This window comes from Sporothrix brasiliensis (genome assembly GCF_000820605.1).
Source record: "Sporothrix brasiliensis 5110 chromosome Unknown Cont21, whole genome shotgun sequence".
NCBI lineage: Eukaryota > Fungi > Ascomycota > Sordariomycetes > Ophiostomatales > Ophiostomataceae > Sporothrix > Sporothrix brasiliensis.
In genome coordinates, this window is record NW_024467140.1 from 43,283 (window position 1) to 64,898 (window position 21,616).

At 55.1% G+C, this 21,616-nt stretch overlaps 10 protein-coding genes across 10 annotated transcripts; 3 read left to right on the forward strand and 7 right to left on the reverse strand.

The window, feature by feature from the left end:
• Positions 1–661: 661 nt before the first annotated feature.
• On the forward strand, positions 662–1,833 carry SPBR_05078 (transaldolase; the record flags this gene model as incomplete). Its single annotated transcript, XM_040763355.1, has 2 exons — positions 662–701; positions 767–1,833. 2 exons carry the CDS (start codon positions 662–664, stop codon positions 1,831–1,833), a joined length of 1,107 nt encoding a protein of 368 aa, XP_040615048.1.
• Positions 1,834–1,977: 144 nt separating this feature from the next.
• Positions 1,978–2,923, reverse strand: SPBR_05187 (uncharacterized protein; the record flags this gene model as incomplete). Its single annotated transcript, XM_040763464.1, has 2 exons — positions 1,978–2,631; positions 2,690–2,923. The coding sequence occupies 2 exons, from the start codon at positions 2,921–2,923 to the stop codon at positions 1,978–1,980; spliced, it is 888 nt and encodes a 295-aa protein (XP_040615049.1).
• An 841-nt stretch (positions 2,924–3,764) lies between these two features.
• SPBR_04685 (uncharacterized protein) lies at positions 3,765–6,348 on the reverse strand (the record flags this gene model as incomplete). Its single annotated transcript, XM_040762962.1, has 2 exons — positions 3,765–5,131; positions 5,286–6,348. The coding sequence occupies 2 exons, from the start codon at positions 6,346–6,348 to the stop codon at positions 3,765–3,767; spliced, it is 2,430 nt and encodes an 809-aa protein (XP_040615050.1).
• A 1,215-nt stretch (positions 6,349–7,563) lies between these two features.
• SPBR_05378 (uncharacterized protein) lies at positions 7,564–8,059 on the reverse strand (the record flags this gene model as incomplete). The annotated part of the gene is made up of 2 exons (XM_040763655.1): positions 7,564–7,822; positions 8,016–8,059. The coding sequence occupies 2 exons, from the start codon at positions 8,057–8,059 to the stop codon at positions 7,564–7,566; spliced, it is 303 nt and encodes a 100-aa protein (XP_040615051.1).
• Positions 8,060–8,259: 200 nt separating this feature from the next.
• SPBR_08935 (uncharacterized protein) lies at positions 8,260–9,467 on the reverse strand (the record flags this gene model as incomplete). The annotated part of the gene is made up of 3 exons (XM_040767061.1): positions 8,260–8,400; positions 8,971–9,027; positions 9,348–9,467. The coding sequence occupies 3 exons, from the start codon at positions 9,465–9,467 to the stop codon at positions 8,260–8,262; spliced, it is 318 nt and encodes a 105-aa protein (XP_040615052.1).
• Positions 9,468–10,018: 551 nt separating this feature from the next.
• On the forward strand, positions 10,019–11,470 carry SPBR_08929 (uncharacterized protein; the record flags this gene model as incomplete). The annotated part of the gene is made up of 1 exon (XM_040767055.1): positions 10,019–11,470. The coding sequence occupies one exon, from the start codon at positions 10,019–10,021 to the stop codon at positions 11,468–11,470; it is 1,452 nt and encodes a 483-aa protein (XP_040615053.1).
• A 443-nt stretch (positions 11,471–11,913) lies between these two features.
• On the reverse strand, positions 11,914–13,650 carry SPBR_04879 (glucose-methanol-choline (gmc) oxidoreductase; the record flags this gene model as incomplete). Its single annotated transcript, XM_040763156.1, has 1 exon — positions 11,914–13,650. The coding sequence occupies one exon, from the start codon at positions 13,648–13,650 to the stop codon at positions 11,914–11,916; it is 1,737 nt and encodes a 578-aa protein (XP_040615054.1).
• Positions 13,651–15,504: 1,854 nt separating this feature from the next.
• On the forward strand, positions 15,505–17,074 carry SPBR_04939 (catalase; the record flags this gene model as incomplete). Its single annotated transcript, XM_040763216.1, has 2 exons — positions 15,505–16,495; positions 16,563–17,074. 2 exons carry the CDS (start codon positions 15,505–15,507, stop codon positions 17,072–17,074), a joined length of 1,503 nt encoding a protein of 500 aa, XP_040615055.1.
• A 334-nt stretch (positions 17,075–17,408) lies between these two features.
• Positions 17,409–18,389, reverse strand: SPBR_05169 (iron-dependent peroxidase; the record flags this gene model as incomplete). Its single annotated transcript, XM_040763446.1, has 1 exon — positions 17,409–18,389. One exon carries the CDS (start codon positions 18,387–18,389, stop codon positions 17,409–17,411), a length of 981 nt encoding a protein of 326 aa, XP_040615056.1.
• A 691-nt stretch (positions 18,390–19,080) lies between these two features.
• On the reverse strand, positions 19,081–21,039 carry SPBR_04801 (uncharacterized protein; the record flags this gene model as incomplete). The annotated part of the gene is made up of 2 exons (XM_040763078.1): positions 19,081–19,424; positions 19,545–21,039. The coding sequence occupies 2 exons, from the start codon at positions 21,037–21,039 to the stop codon at positions 19,081–19,083; spliced, it is 1,839 nt and encodes a 612-aa protein (XP_040615057.1).
• Positions 21,040–21,616: the final 577 nt, after the last annotated feature.

Sequence of the window (21,616 nt, forward strand, 5' to 3'; positions counted from 1 at the left end):
TGCCCACACGGCAATGAACTGTCCAATCTCATCCATTTTTGCCAACTCCGCCCTGCACAGATGTGGGACCTGTGCAGGCCGATTTTGGGGAAGAGCATCAGAACAGAGAGTCGACCTGTGCAGGACGACATGGTATGGTGTCACCGCCCTCGCCAAAATGGCCACAATGCCTGTGCAGGGCGCTGAGTGCATCGTGCATTTGCTTGGATCTGTACGGGGCGACCTGTGCAAGGACAGACACGATGATTGCAGCAGAGAGACAAACGCCATGTGTCTGTGCAGGGCTTGTTGTGTCTCCGTCCCTTTACGATGGTGAGCTCCTTACTCGTTTCGTCACCATCGCATCTCCATCTTTGTCCCCTCTCTGTCTCCATTTGGCGGTGCAGGGCAGATCCACGCGACCTTGTGTCCGCACAGGTACTTCTGTCATCTTGAAAAAAATATGAGCTCTTTCTCCGTATGCTGCCTGTACCACACAGGGCAAGTGAGGCTGGCCATGGTCCTGTGGATTCTGAGGTCGCCTTGTTGGCGTACAAGAAGTCGGCCGTCTCGTTTAATTTACATGTCTTCAGGTTGCCTCCAAACAACCCCCCCCCCCCCCCCCCGGCCGCATATCCCGACTTCAACGTACTCCATAGCGACACTCCCTCCTACCGCAACAATGGCCTCTATCACGTGGCTCGACAAACTGGAGCAGGAGCGTAAGTTCTTCATGACATGCTGACACTGGCGTTCTTTCGCACCACTAACTCCCGACTGTGCTTAGTCAATATTGATGTCGACTGGATGGATCCCAACTACATCAAGTCGATGCTGCCCAAGATCCGTTTCCACGACCAGACGAGCAACCAGCTGTGGGTGGACATCCAGCTCGGCGACGAGTCCAACGCGGAACTGCTCAAGCAGACGGCCGCCGAGCTCAAGGATGCGGGCTGGCTGGCCATCTACACGCGCATGGCCGTGCTGATGGTCAAGAAGAACATTGACATGATTTCGGGTCGCGTACTGCTGCAGACACTGCCATCCAAGGCCTACGACACAGAGTTCACGCTGTCACACGCCCGTCTCTACGATGCTGAGTTCAAGCGCGCCGGCATCAGCCGCGACCGCTTCGCCATCAAGATTCCCAGCACCGGCCCTGCGCTCAATGCCGCTAAGATCTTGCAGGCCGAGGGCATCCAGACATTGGGCACGGCGCTCTTCGGCGTGCCTCAGGCCGTTGCATGCTCCCAGGCCGGCTGCCTCTACATCAGCCCCTACTACAACGACACGCGCGCCCATGACTTCCCTGATGAGCTGTGGCCCAATGTCAAGGACCCTGCCAAGGAACACCCCAACTCGCCTCGCGTGGTGCAGATCCTCGAGGTCTATCGCCGCCTCTACAAGGCAACCGGCAAGGAACAGCCTCTACTCAAGAACGCCAGCATCATTTCGGCTGAGGAGGCCCTGGCTACCGGCGAAATGGGCTGCCACTCAGTCACCGCCTCGCACACGGTGCTCAACGAACTGGCCTCGCGCACGTACGATGCCTCGACGCAGCCTGGTCAGGGCATACCAAAGACGGCACTGCAGTACCGCGACGGCTCGCCGGCCGTACCTGCGCGTCTACAATCGCTGCTGGCGGTCGACCCGCTCCGCGAGGACGGCAAGCCGCAGCTCACGCTTGACGAGGCTGTCAAGATTGATTACCTCGCCGAAGGCGGCAAGGCTCTCGATGCCGCCATTGCCGCTGACCCGGCTTCGAAGAAGCGCCTCGAGGTCGCTCTGGAGCTCTTCACAGGCGGCGAGAACCGTAGCAAGGAAAAGATTGAGAAGGCCCTGGCTGCTCTGTAAGCATTGTTCGACGAGACCACATGATGGAAAATCCATAGATCGAGGAAAATAGAAATTACAAGCGTCGACTTATCCTAATTGAGCCATACTTAAGCAAAACAAAGAAACCTGAATTCGACGGAATTATCGTGATCGTCTCTCGTATCATGACACCATCCATAGAATCTGATCCGGTGGCGGCTGCATCAAAGCCTCTTGCCGGCTGTAGTCCGACGTATTGACCACAATTACATCTTCAATGTCGTGACGCCCATCATTTCTCTGCATTTCCGATGGCATGGAAGGAGCTTGCGGCCCCATGGAGCTGGTAACAAGTTGTCCGATATCTGTATCGTCAAGATTGCTCCATGGAAGCGACACGTCTGCCTCGCCCATGTCTCTGTTCATATCGAAAGGGGGCGTCCAAGACCAGTTGCCACCGTCTGATACACCATGGCTCATATCGTCCAGTGACAGCGATAGTGCTGCATTGTCCAGAAGAAGAGCAGGTGCCGTTGGATGTTGCTGCTCTTGGGGCATCGCAACAGAGAGAGACATCGGCAGAGACATTGACAAGGGTAGCGACAGTTCCAGCTCGGCTTCACGCCCCGGACCTGAGCGCGACGTATCTGCAGCAGGCAAGCCAGCCTGTGTGCACCACCGCGTCACTTCGTCGCGCAGTTCATCGCGCTCGCGCGTCAGGGTGTCGATCTGCCGGGTCTGCTCATGGTGTCTGGAAATGGACTCGTGCACCACCGTATGCTTGGACAGACGGTTGATGTCGGCGCCTGCCAGGCTGGGTAGCATCTCGGCGAGTTCCTGTAGGTCGTCAGTATAAGCGGTCTCGCAAAGACGGCGCACCGAGAACCCCACATACGATCAGCTTCTCGCGAAAGGCCTCGCGCCGCCACCGTTCAAATATGCGGTGGGCCGCGCGGTCGTCGGACGTAAATTGGCGAACCCGCTTGCGCGTCTTTTTCTGCGTGGCGGTCCCAGTGCCATTGTCGCCGTCGCTGTCGTGGCCATTGCTGCTATTGTTGGACAGCGCCGTGCCATCGGTCATCTGCGATCTCTGGCGGGCCCGAGCAAGTATTGACAGCTGTGCCGGCATCTGCGTGATTTTGTTGACGTTGTATGAAGGACTTATTAACAATCGAATCAAGAAACGTGATGACTCCGGGCGCCGGGCACCGCGTGGCAGGGCAGAGGCATACGGTGGTCTCGGTGTGCGTGTCCGGAACGCGGTGAGGTGACTGATGCTTCTAGCAACGAACGGAAATGTGTCCGTATGGGATAAAAAGATGGTGACAAAAGAAGACGCCAAAAGAATGTCGAGGAGGAAAGCGAGGGAATAAACAAGAAACAGGGTAGGGGGGGCGTGACGATACAATAACCGTCTCCACTTATGCCCTCCTTCTTATGTCCAAGGGCTCTCTGATCTAGCAACCACCATTTGCCTCAGACCAGGTTTGGTCGGCTCTCTCGCCGGATCTGTCCCCTCCCCCTTTTTCTCTTTTCACTTGTGCTTCCCCTCGTTTTCAGCGTATCTACCGCTAGAATGCCCCGTTTACCCCAGGCCACTGCCGCTTATCAGCGTGCGGAGTCGGACTGGCGTGCGTTGGACTGACTCTCCCCACTTCCATCAGCTGACACTGATGACTCGGTTGTGTTGCGAGCACGTCAACGGAGGCCTAGAGAGGCTAAGAAAAGTTAATAAAATGAAGCAATCTGTTGTCCATTGTGACCAAGTAGGCTCGACATCCATCATATCACAACTGCATGTGCCACAAATCGACATCGCAACGGCTTCACATAAAGTCGATGCAATTTCGCAACCTGGTGTACGATAGCCCACGAGAACAAAAAGGGTATATTTCAGAACAGAAAAATGAGCTTCGATGGATCCATAACATCGCTCCGACGTAGTCTAGACAAAGCCCCTCTAACGACAGCTATTCAATATCGTCACACAACGAAAATAGTCCACCCAAAACAACTGCCAGGTGTGCCACGTCTCGCCCTTCCGGCGCCCACGCCTTGAGTATATCACACACGAGCTGGACACCGTCCTTCCATCGCGGCGGCAGGAGCGAGTCGGGGAGAGTAGAGCGTGGCGAAGAGGCACTGTTTGCAGCATTGCCAACGCCAAATCCGTGCATAACGGCCAGGTCCCGCTGTTCCTGCAGGGCCAGTCGTGTCCCGACCAGAGCAAGAGCACTGCGAGTACAGCTGCGGATGGCAAGCCATGAACCCTGGTGCCGATGGGCGAGTCCGTTTGCATTCGCTTCGATGCGGTCGACAGAGTTGCGGAGGTAGTCGCGCACCAGTCGGACGAGATTCTGTCGCGTGGCTTCGGAATATTGGCTGACTGGTGCGGATGTCCAGGCGTTGAGGGGTGCCAGCGGCGACTCGACTTTCATGACCGCAGCAAAGGCCGGGAAGCGCAGCAGCTCAACGGCGTCGATTCCGTGGCCACGAAGGACCCATGGTAGGATATCAGATGGAGGCTCCCGCCACGAGTCGGGAAACCGCATGGCCGGCGGCAGCAGCTGCATCCATTGCTCCAACTGCAAGTCGAACTCCGTCGTGTCTAGTGCTGCGGGATCGATTCGCATGTTAGGCTCGTCTGTGCCGTTGCTTCCCTCCTCGGTGTGTGGCCTAGATGCCTGCTCTACGTCGGCATCGAGTCCCAGCAAATACCGGCTGTTGATGATGCGGTACATGAGCCGCTTCAACGTAATCTCAGCCAAGAAGAAGAACCATCCAAAGGTGAGGTGGGACCGATCGACCTCAGGCTGGTTCGTCACAAGAAAGCCGCCGCTGTCGACGCTCAGCTCGCGGCCGTCTATCTCCATGTCGGGCACGCAGGGGAAGACGTGCGGATAGCGGATGGCATTGATGCCAGATCCAGGCAGGCCGAGCTCCAGCCGCAGTTCGACTTCGCTCTTGAGGACGCTCCAGTAGAGCGCATCCTCCAAAGCTCGCTCGGTTGACGTGGAGGGTACATCGCCACGGCGCATTGGCGCAGTGGGACCGTCGCCGTTGCCGAGGTTGTTTCGTGGATCGTTGGGGACGGTGTCGACGCGGTTGTGCGCAATAAAGTAGGAGACACAGCTGGAGCCTGCCTGGACGAAGGCCCTCCACGCTGGTAAGATTCGTAGTGTATGCATCAAGTAGACGCCCGTCAGGAAACCGCACCGAGCAGCGAGTAATGAGTCGGCGCATATTAGGCATCCCATTCTCTGCTGCGCCTCGTGGAAATAGGCCTCGGCGATGGAAAAAGCCGGATCAGTACGGTCGACCTTGACGCGGCGGCTGGCTGTGGTCTCGGAGAAGGGTATCGATAGAGTGGAGACGGCAAGAACGAGATACTAGGGGAGCAGTGACGTGAGTAGAATATTCAGATGCAAGCAGGTACAAGGAATAGTAGCAATTGCAAGAGAAGAAACAAAACGTATTCCTCTCGTAATCACCCACCAGCAGACAATTCCGGCCGGTCCAGGCCAGTGGAGATGCCGCAAAGATCTCGGCATCGGCACGCAGTGCGGCTGGACCCAGAATCGGGTTCTTCAAATTATTGTTGACGAGGAAGTTGTCGACGAGCTCGAGAACGCGTGTGCGCCTGACAAAGTCCGGCTGGCCAAATGAGTCGAGCGGCTTCAGCGGCATGCCGTCCATAGTGTCGGCGGCGGTGCACGAGGCTGGCGTCTCCATGAGCGAAACGACCGACGCGTGCGATGCGATCTTGAGGGCATCCAGCTTTCGTTTGAACACGGGCCAGCGCAGCATCGCCTCAATGCCCATGTCAGCCGACGCGTTGAGCATGGCTTCGGTGCCAATGGGCATGTCCGTGTCGGTCTGCACACGTGCGGCATAGCGATCAAAGGCCTGGCGCGCGCTGCGTTTCTGCGCTCCGTTCTGTCCGCCGTCGCTGTTTCGGTGGGGGTGGGCATAACTAGAGTCGGGGCCAAAGTCGTAATACACCGATGCCGGCTTGTCGAGCGTCGTCGGCGAGACGAGGTCGTCCGTCCCGTCGAATTGTCCGTAGAGGTTGACCGGCATCGAGGAGCCAGAGAAGCCACCAGCAATTTCTCCGCGACCAATCCTGGTTCCAATCGACGACTGGCGCGAGGCTTGACAGGGACTTTGTCCGGTAACGGCTTCTGGCTGACTCTGTTGTTGTTGTTGTTGCTGCTGCTGCTGCTGTTGCAGAATCAACGTGTGGCCCTGCACAATCAACTTGAGGTCATCGAGCTGCTGCAGGATGGCGAGACTGGCCGGGTCGAATCGAGACCGCTCCGGCTCGGCGTAGTGGCAGTCGCCGCCTGTTCGTTGGCAGAAACCACAGATCGGTCGCACATTGTCACATTTGGTCTTGCGTGTTCGGCACACCAGGCAGGCCGACGGCGCTTTGGTGCGCTGGTACGAACCACCGATGCGGCTGGGCGGTGCCGGCTGCGACGAATCGCCCGACTTCCGGCGCCGTTTGGATGACGTCGACGACGCACCGTCGTCGAGTGTAAAGGTGGACTGCATCGTATTGGCGGGAGGTAGTTGTGTGGTCAGTGGACAGAAAGGCAGTGGAAAACGGTGAACCGGGAATTGAGTTACATGCAGTGAGAATTGTGTGGGGAGTTGCGGACTGGAAAGGGGAGGCGCTCTATGAGAAATGTAGAGTGCTGTGGAGTCCGAGCTGTAGTCTCATGTCACAGTTCCTGGTCGCTGCTGGGGACTCCGCTTTTCGAGGACGTCCATGGCGCGTTTATCACACTAGCTCGATGGTATGACCTGGCCGCCGTTTCTCACCCCTCATTCCCCACAAACAGCGACACAATTGGAGATACTGCTGCCCCGAAGCCTGCTAGTTTTCATTGGCCTTGGTGGGTATTCCGAGACGCAATTCTGTGGTGTTAGTCTTCAGTGACGAGGTTTCCCAAAAAACGTGTGTGGGACTATTTCAAAATTCCTTGCTGTATTTCTAACTTGAATTTTGAGATTGAGGGTTGCCGTATTGTTTTTTTATTTTTTTTTATTTTTTTTTTTGGAATTCACTCGTTAGTTCCTTTTTTTAAGTACATCTAAATTTACTTCTACTTTCTGCTTGCTATTTGTTTTTCAATGAAAACCACGTAACACGAAAAATTACAACAACTACTTTCACAACAAGAACGTGAAAACTTCAATGTAAAAATGAAATACATCAACATTATTGGCGTCACAAGTCGAAAAGTCGTACTTGGATTAAATCCAAGATACTGAGGAATCACGTCAAGACGGGACGTTTGGGACATGCCGCAATATGACAACGTCAAACAATGACGTTTATGATATATTCTAGCGGTGTCCCGCTATGCCCGTAATGAACTGAAAGAATAATGGTAATGTTTCTCCATTTCCTCTCTAAAAAGATAAGGTTGAACAAAATCACCGTTTCGAGACGAGTATGAACATCTAGAAAATCAGATATTGATGTCACAGTGAAGCTGTTGTAAGAGCCTAAATTTCAGAGATTCTATCATGAAGAAAGTAGTGCAAGAGGTACGCTTAGCTGTTTTGACACGTGAATGACCGTTGGAGAATGCGCATATTTCATACGTAAAGAGGCTCTTGGTCTCCATACGCGCTACACAGGATGGCATTGGACAATGTAGGAAGATAGGTGCAGTAAACACAACGAAAGTAATAAATTACAAATACACGTTGTGCCAGTCCGCGACCAAAAATGCCGTATGTTGACACCACCGTACGGCTTCACGGGCCACCGTAGGAAGAGTCAACATGCGCCACGGGGAGGTTCATCAAACCACATCTCGGAAGCGCAGACGGTGGCGTATGACCGTTGAGACCCCAGCCGTTCGTAAGGTTGTCTATGAGGGCGAGATCAGCAAAGGAGATAGTGATCCGGATGACCCGCTCGGCGGTCTGCAGCACCATGACGTTATCATTGGCTTCGTGCGCGTACTTTAAGAGGTGAACGTAGTGGATTTCGACCAGGTCAGCACAACGCTTCCTGGCAAAGCGGCCCTAGTCATTAGCCAATCTCACCACAAAGGATGAGTACAACGCTGGAGTGCATCAGTTTCGAGGCTATGCAGGACAGGCTTGCTAAGCCGGATACCTTTGCACATGAGTCAAGGCTTGTCTTATTTGCCCACTCTTTGTCAACAGGTATGCTCGCAGTAGCTCCAACTCACTGCACTTACCAGGGACCGTGGTTGAGTACCTCGCCCAGCGTGCCTCGGCCCATAACAGTTGAGCGCCGTGTACGGCTCGGTGGTGACTAGCTTCTAGGATCCACAAACTTGTTTATGCCAAAAGGTCTTGTCTCTTCGGCCGTCCAAGTCGGGCCCTAGCACCGCCACCACTGCTTGAGTTAGCCCAAGTTATCCTGCCAGTGGTATGTGGCCTCAAAGATACCCCTCGGGTAAAAAGTACGGGAATCTGCAGTTATTGGAAGGCATTGATGTCGTCGATGTGGAAATCGTGTTCGTCAGCACCGTGTTCGTTGACCAGTTCGTCGATGCCGCCGTAGATGAGCAGCGCGATGTAGAACGCCTCGCGCGATAGCGTCATCTTGATAGAGGGCATCTACCGTCGGTTATTTAGTGAAGAGGTAATGTCAGCGGATGTGTGATGGTATTGAGGGCATTGAAGTAACAAGTGGTCGTATTATGAGGCTCCAAAGGGAAGTTGATATCGAACAACGAAAACATTAGTCGACAAAGAAATATTCACAACACAGAATCAATACTCTGCAAAAGCAAACCCAGAACCATCCATCACGAACATAACAAGCTACACTTCAAATGTAGGCACGGAGAATAGAATAGCTCCCGAAAGTCTGCGGGCTCGGGGCAGGCCACCAATACAAAGGGCAGGCGTTCTACCGCCTCTGTCCCGTTTTTGTGGGGGGCGGAGCTATACCATCTACAGCGCTTCGTTCCTCTGTCACAACCATACTTCGTACGCAAAACGTTGGCTCTGGTATCTCCTTTGGTGTATACTTCGGCGTCTGTGCAGCTTTTACGTACCGTAATGATGGTGTGTCCAAGGAAAGACTACGTGGTCGGGTCGATGCTATTACGTGGTTCAGCTGCAATTGTGGCTGCTGTGACTGTCCGTCAGAACTGGACCGTCAAGGCCGGCCACGTCACTGACGGAAGCTACATTGCATTCATTGTCCTCGAGGCTGTCGGTGTCGTCTTGTGCTGCTTCCTGGAGCCAAGTGAGTAGATTATTCACAGCGACAGCACGCGTGTGTAGAAGGCGATGCACTCCAGTCTGAAAGTCATATTATCGGCTTGTCGGCCACCCTCGAGAACGATGTGTCGGTGTTGTTGTTATTCCCCATGTTCTTTACTATTAATTATTGTTATAGAAACTGGATTAATAAGTGGATTAAATTCACATATCCCCGCTTATGCCTTCTCTCCGTTGTTTAAGCCACACAACCAGTAATACACTAGCTTATCTCCACTAACCATCACTCATATTGCTTCTCGACATGGACGCGCGGCTTCAGCAGCATCTTCTACTGGGTCATCCAGGTGATTGGTACTACCGCCATTGGCCACATTCTTGACTACACGCGCATCTCGTGCCGTCGACGCGCCTTCACCAGCTGGGTCGCTTTGACTGTGCTCGTCAATGCCCATCTGAGCGCCGGTGTTCTCTTATTAAAAGATACCCACCGTGGTGTACCATGACCGTTCCTGGACCCGTACGACCACAACTATTTTCGGTATTTGATTTTGTACCTCACATATGGTCTGGCCTTGTCGAGCTCTGCGATAGAACGTTGCCTACTTCACAATGGGCGTCATCAGCAACAACCCAAAAATTAGCATATTATGCACACCTCGTAAGCTAACTAGCTGCACAGCCATGTTGTCGGAAGGAACGGAGCAGTCGTTGTCGAGCAGCTTGCGCTAACACCAGCTCACGCCGCTCGTATTGGCGACAAAGGCACCCTCGCCAGCACACTTGGTAAGCTGCACAGGTCGTCAGACCTAGCAAATTGTGCTGACGCCGGCTCACTTCGCTGCATCAGCGGCCAAGCAGTCGGCACAAAGCGGGGCTCCGCCGTTCGCCTAGACCGCTAAGCCCTGTGAATCGGTCCACTGGCGGATCGACCATTTAAGAACGCTTGTCACCCATACTGCCCGTGTCGATCTTTGACACGACGCGGTTAACAACACCTGCTATTATGTCTTCATCCCAGCTCCCGCCGCTTTCGCTGACCTGCGAGGTCAAATTTCCCAGCAAAGACGACAACCCCCAAGATCATGTTGTCCGTTGGTCCGGCATCCACGTCAGCGTCCCGGCTGTCGTCGTGATTCCCGAGTCTGAATCGGATGTCGTTGCGGCCATCGTGTATGCCAAAGACAACAGCCTCCGCGTTGTCGTCGCCGGTGGCGGTCATGCTCCTTTCATTCCCGTGACAGCCAAGACGCTCTACCTCGACTTGCGGCGCTTCAAGTCGATTGTCCTAGATGAGGGTGCATCAACAGTCACTATCGGCGGCGGCGTGTTGACTGGCGAGCTGCACACATATCTTCTTGAGCGCGGCTTCTACGCTACGCTTCCCAACTCGTCTGCTGTCGGCGTCGTCGGCGCTGTTCTGGGTGTGGGCAATGGGCCGTTTAACAGTCTGCACGGGTTCATGGCCGACAACGTCGAATCCGTGCGCATTGTCACTCTGCCAAAGGAAGGTGCCGCAGCGTCGCATGATATCAGCCACTCATCCACCGGTGCCGACGAGCGCAGCTTGTTTGCGGCCGTGTGTGGCGCCGGTCATGGCCTTGGCGTGATCGTATCTATGACACTGCGGGCCTACAAGGTCGCAGATCTGCGTCTCGACGGGGGTGACCAGGTGTGGAACCGACGGGGCGTCTTTCCCGCTCCTGTCATTCGGGATGCGGCCCGGGCCTTCGTGTCGCTCTTGCCTTTAACGGGCCCTGCGAATGCAACCCTGCTGATTGCACGCAGTCCACCGAATATGCCACGCCCAGGATCGCCTATTGCCATGCTGGTTGCGGCGCACTTTGGTCCTTCTGCAGAGGCCGAGGCATCGCCAGCTGCCAAGATCCTCCTCGGTGAGGATTTTGCTGCCAAGGCCGCTGTGTCGGTCACAGAAGGTGTACCGTTGGCAAAATTGAATGCCTCGACCGAGCCGTTCAATGCAGTTGGTGGATCCAAGATTCTGTCTGGCACTTATCTGCACTCCATCAACGAGGACGTCATTGTGTCGCTGTTTGAGCGCTTTGTTGCCTTCACCAACGAGCGTCCCGACCTATGGAACACGTACATTGCCATCCCCACCTGGAACACGACCAAATCTCTGCAGCTGGGTGCCTCTCCGGAGAGAAAGGACAACTTTCATGTGGCCCGCGACCGCAATGTGCTCGTCCTCTCGGCCGTTTGGTCCAAGACCGGCGGTGCCGACATCGAGTCCGAGTCCAGTACATACTCGGCAGAAATACAGGAGATCGCTGGTCGTGACGAGTCTGGTCCGTTGATTGGCTTTGCGAACAACCTGGCATTCCCTGCCAAGTTGGCCGACTACTATCCCGCAGACAAGGTCGACGAGCTAGCACGGGTTAAGACACAGTGGGATCCCAATGGTCTTTTCTGGAGCCCGTCCATGGGTGTCGAGTGAGCAGAGTATGGTAGCAGATGTTCCGGTGGTCCTGCAGCACCGATTCCGACCACATTCTCAAACGTTCCGGTCAAGGACATGCGACGACCTATGAGATCATGGCGAACGAAACAACAATATGCCAACCCAGAAGGAAACCAGTTGGGCGTGTGGTTCTTCTTGGGGTGTAAGTATTTAGTAGGATAACGGGTACTACATTGATGATGACCTTTTTTCACATGCGTACTCGGTACGGAATTTCAGTCACGGCCAATAATGTTCGTGTGTTGCGGTGGAGTGGAGTTGTTTGTAAGTATGTCTTATTTATGCTTATTTCTGTTTATGTAAGAACCATTTCCAACACAAGTCCACAAGTCAAAGACAACGAAAACAATCTGTAAATCGGTGAAGTACAGTTTCTCGGCTACAGTACGGACGCGGCCGACTGCATCCCCGTTGCACCTCTAGTACAGATCCTTGTGGGCAGCCTTGATCAGGTCGGCACCCTTCTCGCCAATAGCGTAGACCGAGTTCTGGATGCGGCAGTCAGGGATCTCGGGGATGATGGAGGCGTCGATGACACGCAGGCCCGAAACGCCGTGGACACGCAGCTCGTTGTCGACAACACCCTGCTGAATGTCCTTTGAGAGACGGTTGGTGCCGCAGGGGTGGAAGGCAGTCTGGCAGCGGTCCAGCACGGCGTGGTGCATGGCCTTGTCGTCATCAAGGGGCATCTCCCAGGGGTACTCAGCAACGACAATGTCCTTGAAGCCGTCGCCCTTGGTCAGCATGTCGTAGGAGAAGCGGATACCCTCGCGCATGGCGACGATATCGATTTCATCGGCGAAGAAGTTGAGGCAGATGTTGGGCTGCGCGAGCGGGTCGGCGCTGTTGAGCGTGACCTCGCCCGGCTTGGACACGGGGCGCACCAGGTCGACGACGACGCTGGTGTAGTTGCCCTGCTTGGGGACGGGGTAGTGCCACTGAAAGGCGCTGCCAAAGGCGGAGACAAAGTCGAGCTCAAAGTGCGGCTGGCCCTGGCCGCAGAAGGGGTCGACGCCACCGTTCTTCTTCTTGGCCTCGACGTAGGCGGGCACCTTCTCGAGGTAGCTGTCAATGCGCGGGAAGCCGACCATCTCGAGATCACCCGAGCTCAGGGGGCCCGTGTGGCTCTGGTCGTACGTCTGCTGGGTCGCCTGGACGTGCGGACGCGCAGGGTGCAGGAAGTCGTCGAGGCCGTAGCCGTCCTTGACGCGCAGCACAAACGGCACGGCCGGGTGGTCCAACAGGTTCTGGCCGACGTTGGGCGAGTCGACCACGACCGAGATGCCGTGTTGCTTCAGCTGGTCCTTGGGGCCGATACCGCTCAGCATCAGCAGCTTGGGGCTCTCAAAGACACCCTGCGCCACAATGACCTCACGATCGGCGTAAAAGGTCTGGTCCTTGCCGTCCTTGCCAATCACGGTGACGCCCGTAACCTTCTTGGAGGCGGCGTCCACGACCAGCTTCTTGGAGTGGGTCTCGGACAGGATGGTGATGTTGGGCTTGCCGCGCAGAAACACGACGCTGTTGGAACGCACACCCTTGTAGATGGTGTCGACGCAGTGGGTCAGGCCAATCATGTTACCGTCGTAAATGTTCTCCGTGTCGGGCTGGCCCGTCGACTTCCAGGCCGACTGGATGGCCTTGCGGAAGGCCTCCGTCTCGGGCAGCAGCTCGGCGTGCGAGATGTGCAGCGGGCCGCCGGCGCCGAGCTTCTTCAGGCCGGTGTCGTACAGCTTGGGGTCGTCGTGGTAGGTGGCCGACTTGCGCAGGTAGGGCAGCAGCGGGTCCCAGGTCCAGTCCTTGCCGCCGTAGGCCTCCCAGAGGTCAAAGGTGCCCTTGGAGCCGGGCACCCACGTGAAGTAGTTGAGCGACGACGAGCCGCCGAGGGCCTTGCCGCGCGTGTTGGGCTTCTCGATGCGCTCGTAGTCGTCGCGCTTGACTATAGTGGTCTTGTAGGCCCAGTCATACTCGCTGCCGCGCAAGGTCATGGCCTTGCCGGGCGTTGTGATCTGGGCCACGTCTTCGGGCTTGCCAATGCCGGCCTCAATGACGAGGATCTTGGCCTTGGGGTTCTCGGCCAGACGGCCGGCGACCACGTTGCCCGCGGTGCCGCCGCCAACAACAACAAAGTCAAAGTGGTCACCGTTGGAAGGCATGATGTAGTTGGTTTGAGTGACGCCAAATAAAAAAAGGATAGGATATGGTGGAGTGAAGTTTCCTGATGATGTGGATGATTCTGATGATGAGACGAGACGAGAGAAGACGTGTTTACGATGACAACGAGGGCAGAGTGCACTTATATAGACTCTGTGCTGAGGTAGATGCTCAGTGTGCAGGGCATAAAGACGCGCTGATGGATGGCAGATCACTGGTACATTGCCTTAAGAACGAATTGGTCGACCACAAAGGCATCGACCTCTCCCCCGCCTTCCGCGCCCTTGTTTGTATCTCTTAGTCGCCCTCCATCATTATTGCCGTTTTGCATCTGGCCTGGTGGATCAGGAAAATGTTCCCTGATTTCACTCGTTGATCGAGATCGAATCGATCCGCCAGGCGTACCGGCCATGGACGGAACCGACGAAACGCGAGCGTGTCCGACGGGCGTCCGGTGGCATGAGCCGCATTGATTGGTTGCCCAGTTGTGGATAAGATGTGAGCTATTGACGAATGTGAGTCGAATTAACCCAAAAGACGTTTGACGTTGTCACTGACTCAGGCACGGTAGCATTGACGTTAAAGGATCCAATAGAGTAAAGTTATTAGCGACGGCGCTGATGTGGTGTCCAGCAACGACAAGCAAGATTTTGCGAGGCTGCGAGACCAGTGGCCCTAGCGCACTGGTAGGAGCTTGCCGAGATCGATCCGGAGACCTTGGCCCCACAGGAAGCTCCCTGTGACTTTACCAACACGCCCTGGTCTTACAGGCAACACCACTAACGCCGAGAGAATTCCGACAAGTAATTGCGAGGCTATCAGTTCCCAGCCGAATCAAACCTGGTAAGTAAGTGCGCCACAGTAGCAACGAGACAACAATTAATGCACAGAGGCTTCCAACTTCTTTGTTGCCTTGCACGCCGTGCTCTGGTTAAACCTTAGCATCCGCTGACACCTGTCTACAGGGATAAAACGTACGATGGCGTTCCCGTCGATGCCGAATCGAGTTGTTTTCCAAGGTCCACCGGCAGGCAATCGTTGCATTGCCATGGACAACGCAGACGATCCAGAGGACTCTGCGTAAGCCGAGAACCATCAGTGGCAGCTTTCTGCGCGTCTTTGCGTCTCTTCCCTGGTGTGTCCGTCCAAGACTGGCCAATAGACGAAGGTATCGATGTCTGCTGGCTGCGGCATTTTGTCCATAGTGGCCCAGATTGCCATCATTGATCATCATGAACGCCCGTTGTTCTCCACTATCACTGTTAGGGGAACCGGCACGATCCCGGCATTATGCACGTTTCTCCGAGGATGATCCATTAAAATGACGGGTGGTATCGCAAAAACATGCCGTTGCAGAGATTCAGCTACTGTCGCTTCGTAACCCAAATACAAGAAGGTACAAATCGAGATTACCATGTAGCATTGCAAGGGAGAGGCGGTGTGTTGCCACATGCTAAATCTGCCGGTGAGCTAGATGAAGATAGCAAAAACGACAGTCCTTGTTTAGAAAATGAACTAAGAAAGCACATACTTAGTTTAGATCAAGGACGTGGGGCTAATACTGTGCTACAGAGCAGGAGATGACGCAAAATGGGTGCTCCAGTAGCAAGAGGTAACCATTCGACAACAAAGGCCGTGTATCAAGGCACAACTACCTGATACAAGTTCCTGATACAAGCACAGCTCCGTCAGACTCCAAGACTTCTCCGTTCTCAAACACGGGAAAGATATAACACGTCCATCTCCACGCCGTCCTGGCGACTCTTGTAGTACAAGACTCAAGCATCTCATCATCTAGTCACTTTCATCTGTTTTCAAAGCCTCTCTCATCAACATCGCAGTCACGTCACATCACCATGTCTCGCCAGTACACTCTGGCTGAAGGACAGCCTCAGCCCGCCAACAACACCAGCGTCCAGCTGCGCAATGGACTTGGTGGTGGCTATGTCCTGCTGCAGGATACGCAGCTCATTGAGACACTCGCTCACTTTTCCCGTGAACGCATCCCCGAGCGTGTCGTTCACGCCAAGGCAGCCGGCGGATACGGCGAGTTTGAGGTCACGCACGATGTCTCCGACTTGACATCGGCCGATTTCCTTTCCCAGGTTGGCAAGAAGACCAAAGTGCTCCTACGCGTGTCCACAGTCGGGCCAGAGCGTGGCTCGGCTGACACAATGCGCGACGTGCACGGCTGGGCCATGAAGCTGTACACGGACGAGGGAAACCTGGACTGGGTGTTCAACAACACGCCCGTCTTCTTTGTGCGCGACCCCATCAAGTTCCCGTCGCTCAACCGGTCGCACAAGCGGCACCCGCGCACCAACATGCCGGACGCCAACATGTTTTGGGACTTCCACGTCGGCAATCCCGAGGGCATCCACCAGCTGATGCACCTGTTCAGTGACCGAGGCACACCGCAGTCGATCCGCATGATGAACGCATACAGCGGCCACACGTACACGCTCCACAAGGCCGACGGCACGTTCAAGTACATTAAAGTGCACATCAAGTCGAAACTGGGCGTCAAGAACATGGACGCCGCCGAGGCTACGCGCGTGGCGGGCGAGAACCCGGACCATCTCGTGCAGGACCTCTTTGATGCCATTGAGGAGGGAAACTTCCCGCAGTGGGACATCTTTGTGCAGGTCATGGACCCCGCTGACGCCGAGACGTACCATGTGAATCCGTTTGATATGACCAAAGTGTGGCCGCACAAGGACTACCCGCTGCATCCCATCGGCCGCCTGACGCTTAACAAGAACCCTCGTAACTACTTTACGGACATTGAGCAGGCCGCTTTCTCGCCGTCCAACATGGTTCCGGGCTGGGGGGCGTCGGCCGATCCCAGTACGTTGGCTTAACACTGTTAACAAAAGCACAAATCTTTGTCTCTGCTAACACACCTTTCATCCAGTGCTCCAAGCTCGCATGTTTGCGTATCCTGATGCGGCCCGCTACCGCCTGGGCGTCAACTACCAGATGCTGCCCACCAACAAGACTGTGGCCCCCGTCTACGTGCCTACCGAGCGGGACGGCTTCATGAACTTTGGTGACAACTACGGCGACGACCCCAACTACGTCGGGTCTATGCTGCGGCCCATGACGTTCAAGAAGACCGTTGTGGCGTCGGCAGTCGTGGCTGAAGCCAACGCCAAGCACCAGAAGTGGGCTGTTGAGATGGCCAGCCACTACACCTCCGAAATTGGTCCGAAGGACTTTGAGCAGGCCACGGCGCTGTGGCATGTGCTAGGCCGCGAGCCGGGCCACCAGGACCGTTATGTGTCCAATGTCGCCGACAACGTCGCCGAAGTGACGGACGAGGCGCTACGGAAGGAAGTGTATGCCCTGTATGGCAAGGTGGACAAGGCGCTGGGCGAGCGCATCCAGGCGGCCGTCGAGGCCAAGAGAGCCGCGACAAAGAAGTAAATTGCCGGTGACAACGGGCCTGTATACATTTGACAGTCTATTGAATTTTTTGACTTTTTTATAAATAATAAAGGTGGAATATAGACGTTTCTTGTGAAACACTGGAAGTGGCCAAGGGAGAAGGTGCAATTCCGAGAAACCCCGAGTGTATTTCGCCCCGCGCAATTTGCCCAGTAACTAAACTCACCCAACTGCTTTACTTTAACGTACGCCCAGTTCACCATATACTGCATCCAAACATTGACAGGTAACAATGGTTCTGCATCTCCACTGAAATCGAAAATATAAACGAATAACTAGATACGTGTATTAAAACCACCTGCTGCCTTATCCATTAATCATCTCCAATCTGGTCCAACATGGCCAGCGACGGCATGAAAAACACCGAGCCTGTGACGGCCGTCGAGTAATCCAGCAGCCGATCGTGTTTCCCTGGCGGGACACCGATGAACATGCGTTCCAGCATGCGTTCAATCACCCATAGTCTCCGCGAGTAGCCGATAAAGTAGGTGCCATACTCGCCGGCGCCGGGCGACCCAAAGGGCATGTTGTCGCGCAGAATGTCAAACTCGGCGCCCGTGTCGTCGTCCTCGATGGTGTTCAGGGTCTTGTGGGAGCGCTGGTCGTCGCCCGTGGCGTCGTCCAACTCCATATTGTCGAGCTTCGTGCGGCCAATGATGGCTTCTTGTTTTTCGGTGCCCAGGGCGCGCCAGTTGGGCATGGCGTGCAGGTACTTTTGGACAACGACATAGCTGCCGCCGACAATAGCCACGCTGTTGCCGGAGACGTCTTCGCCGCTCACCAGGACGGCCTCCGTAACGTCGTCGCCCGTCGGATTGGCCGTGCCGTCGACGAACCCGAGCAGGTCGCGGTTGTCAAAGTAGCGGAAGCCGACGGTCTCGTCCACGACTTTGACGGCATCGCCCAGCTGGTCGAGCAGCTGCCGCTCGAGCTCGAAGCACATGTCGTGTCGCTCGGCGCGAATGTGAAACAGAACGTCTCCGGGTGTGCTGACGGCCGTGTGCTTGGCGCCCTTGACTTCCTTGAACGGGTGCAGCTCTGACGGCCGTGGCAGACGACCTCTCGTTACCGTGTCCCAAACACGGCTGCCAATACCGACGGTGCACACCAGACCGGCCGAGGGGTCGCGGAAGGCGACGTTCTTGGCGATGTCATTAACGGACGCGACAACACCACGGATGGTGGCCGCGTCGTCATCACTGATGGGTTTGTCGTCCTTGACGGCCACGACCAAGAAAATGGCCGAGGCGGTCAAGGGTGCATCGACGCGTTGGGGGTGGGGGTGCGATGCCATGGCGGGACGTCGTCGCCCAGGGCGGACAGCTGTCGAGGAGAATGGATGGGAGGCGGACACTCTTTGTGTCAAATGTAGCGGTATGATCAAAGCTTGAGATGACCGCAGCCAAGAGCGTTCTATGCGTAGTCGTGCAGCACGAATGGTCACCACAGTCGTCATGCTTTGTGGGAGAAGTGAAGAACGGAAGCCGTGAAGCTTCAATGAAATTAAACCAGGGCAAGTGAAAGTGGGCAGACTCTCTGGTCAGCATTCCAATGGCAAGTAAATGCGCACGTCTCGTAATCTGGCGTGACATGACCGTGGAGTTCGCTGACACATGCGGGGCTCAACCAAGCTACATCCGTTGCACACAATTCCAAGCAAGCTGATTGGATGAGGGTTGTTGCGCAAATCGGAAATGTCTCGGTATTTCCATTTCCACGCAATTTGTGATGAGAATTGTTTGTGTTTATTCTACGACATATCGAAACAACTCATAACCTGACGAGTCCATATTTCTCGGCCACTCCGCCTCGAATCTGTTTCGTCGTCGATTTTTACCCCATGTTTGTTAACTATTCCCTGTACCAGTGCCCTTACAGCGCGTGAACGTGTGAATGCCGAGGCTGCGTCATGTCTCGGAAACATCTCGGCATTCACACGTCAACACGCGTTGCAACGCCATCATGACGACACAAGTACACGGCCATTACCCTGCAGCATGATTCGCCCACTCAATCGTTGTCCGACAATACCGATCCGTGCAGTGGGTTCTGAACATCATGTCCTCCCCTGCCCGAGGCAAACGCCACGCCGGATGCAGCAACTGCAGCCATTGCCTGTCGGTGGGCTTGGTGATGGGCCCCGTCTGGCTGGCAAACTGAAAGAAAATGGCACCTGCCTCATGGTCCATGGCCCAAGAGTATATGGCCGGGCAATGCGGACACGCAAAACGGTGAACAGTGCCGTTGCGCATGAAGTGGACGGCGCGGACAGTAGCGTCGACCTGGCCGTCCAAGTTGGCGGCGCAGTTGATGCGGTCGCCGAAGAACCCTGTTGCAGGTTGGTCTTGAGAGAGGAATGCACTCTCACTACGGTTGTCACCGCTGTCGTGTCCGCCGGTCTTTGCCCGACACCGGCAGCATGGGGTGTCCGTGTGGCAGTGAAACGTACCCGCCGCGTATGCCATGTCTTGTCGATTCTCGAAGCAGATGCATTGTCCCGATTCAAAGGGCATCATGAGTCGAGGGTCGTTGGGGGCAATGTGGCCGCACATGAGCTCTTCAAGAAACTCGTAGTTGCGCTCCAACCCCTCAATCAAGTCGTGTTTCCATGGCGGCATCCGCACTCTTTCGCCATCGTCAGCTGCATGCGTCTGAATCTGAAGAATGGGAATAGCCCAACATTGCAGCACTTCACGCTGGGGTGTCACCAGGAATATGGGGCCTACACCATGAGGAGCACACGGGCTCGCATCTGTAGGTAGCAGGTGAGGCCGGTGTTTGTTGTCGCGTGTCCGGAGCAGTACCGGTGCGTAATGGGACTCGACGGGGACGGTACAGGCATCAATAAGCCCCGGCATACCGGGTGAGCCCAAGACCCGCCCCAGCGGACCTGCCCACATATGTTGGCACATGCCCACCATACCCTCGGCGCCAATGCAGTGCCGTTTACGGGCAGGCACTTTTGTGGGTGCGCCATGAGGGTGCCCGTCGTCTCTCAAACCATGCCGCTGTGCGTGGGTAAAGAACATCGTGGGGTGTCTGTCTCGACAGAATCCACAAAACAGTGTCTTGGGTCCTTCCACCTCCGGATCGGCCAGATACTCTTCGACGGTTGTGTAGGGAAGGCGGGCCATGCGCCGCTCTCTCCACTCTTTCTTTGTACGAGGCACCAAGTCTAGCGTCTGCACTCTGTGAATATCTTGTAGCATGACAAGCGCGTCCACCCGTGCCTTGACACGTTGTGCCAGGTAATGTCGCAGCGATGCACAGGGTCCACAGTAGCCCGTCATGCTGCGCCGCAGGCATTCCAAATAAGGTTCTGTGATGCGCGGGTTCTTTGGTGGCATGGCGTGCAGGGGCAGGACCATGCGGCCGTCCATTCGCGAGAGCGGACCCGCTGTGGATGGTCTGGCGGCGGGCTGGTCCGACACAAAAAAGTCATGGAACCGTTTGCACGTCTGGCGCAGGACCATCCAGGTGGCGTAGTTGGTCTTTGTCCAGATCAGCAGCAGAATTTCATCGGGAAGGCTGACAAAGGGAACGGCTATCCTGTTGTATTCTCGGTAGTCCTCCCATGTGATGTGGGGGGGACGGTGGATTGTCCATAAAATAGGGTGGTTTTTTTGCGTGACGCTGTCCTTGCCGTACTTCTTGAGGGCCTCAAAGTCAAAACTCTGGAGAGCTGACTGGTGCAGACGTGGCAGTTTCTGCATTGTTCCACGTAGCGGAAACACAGGCATCCGTGCCGACTTTTCATATCTGTATAGATCGTCTTTCACCAGCTGTTGAGCTTCCTCCGAGCTGATTGGTTCTGGTTCGTGTTGTTTGTAGGCCCCCATAAAGTTGTCGAAGCCTTCTGACGAAAACCATTCCTCGCGATCAAACGTAGCTTCAATATATCCCACGCGCTGGGCGCATTCCTCGTATCGACTAAGGTGTATCATTGCGGCACGTATTGTTCAACGATTGCAATACGGTGAGCGCTTTAGTACGTTCTGCGGTGTTGTGGTTGATTTGTATTGGGTGCTTTGTATATCGCAAAACTTTGCGTCAAAGTCTGCCGAGTTGTTGTAAATATAAAACAAATCGATGGGGCTATTCACGTATGAATATTTCGTCCTAGGCAATCAATTGACGAACGATAGATTTATTTTCTATCAGTTCGAAAAGTGATGGGACTAAAACACATATATGCGTCGATTTATCGTAGAACTCTGTTTTACGTCAGCTTTGTTGAATGCGCGGAATTAGCCATATACACCAGCTCTACACCGCATAGTAAGTTCGACGTCATTTATATTACCTAATCACCAACGGGCGCCTGCAAAGGGACGAGTATCTTGTCGACTGCTTGTTTGAAAAATGGGGCGGAAGCTACTTTGTGAAATGGGCCCGGATTGGGTGTTACAGCTGGGAGGCTCGAGGCAATATCCTCGACGACGAAATTGTGGAAAAACTACACGAGCTTCGATCCCGGCGTCTAAGTGCTGCGCACTGGAACACATAAAGGCAAGACGGCGT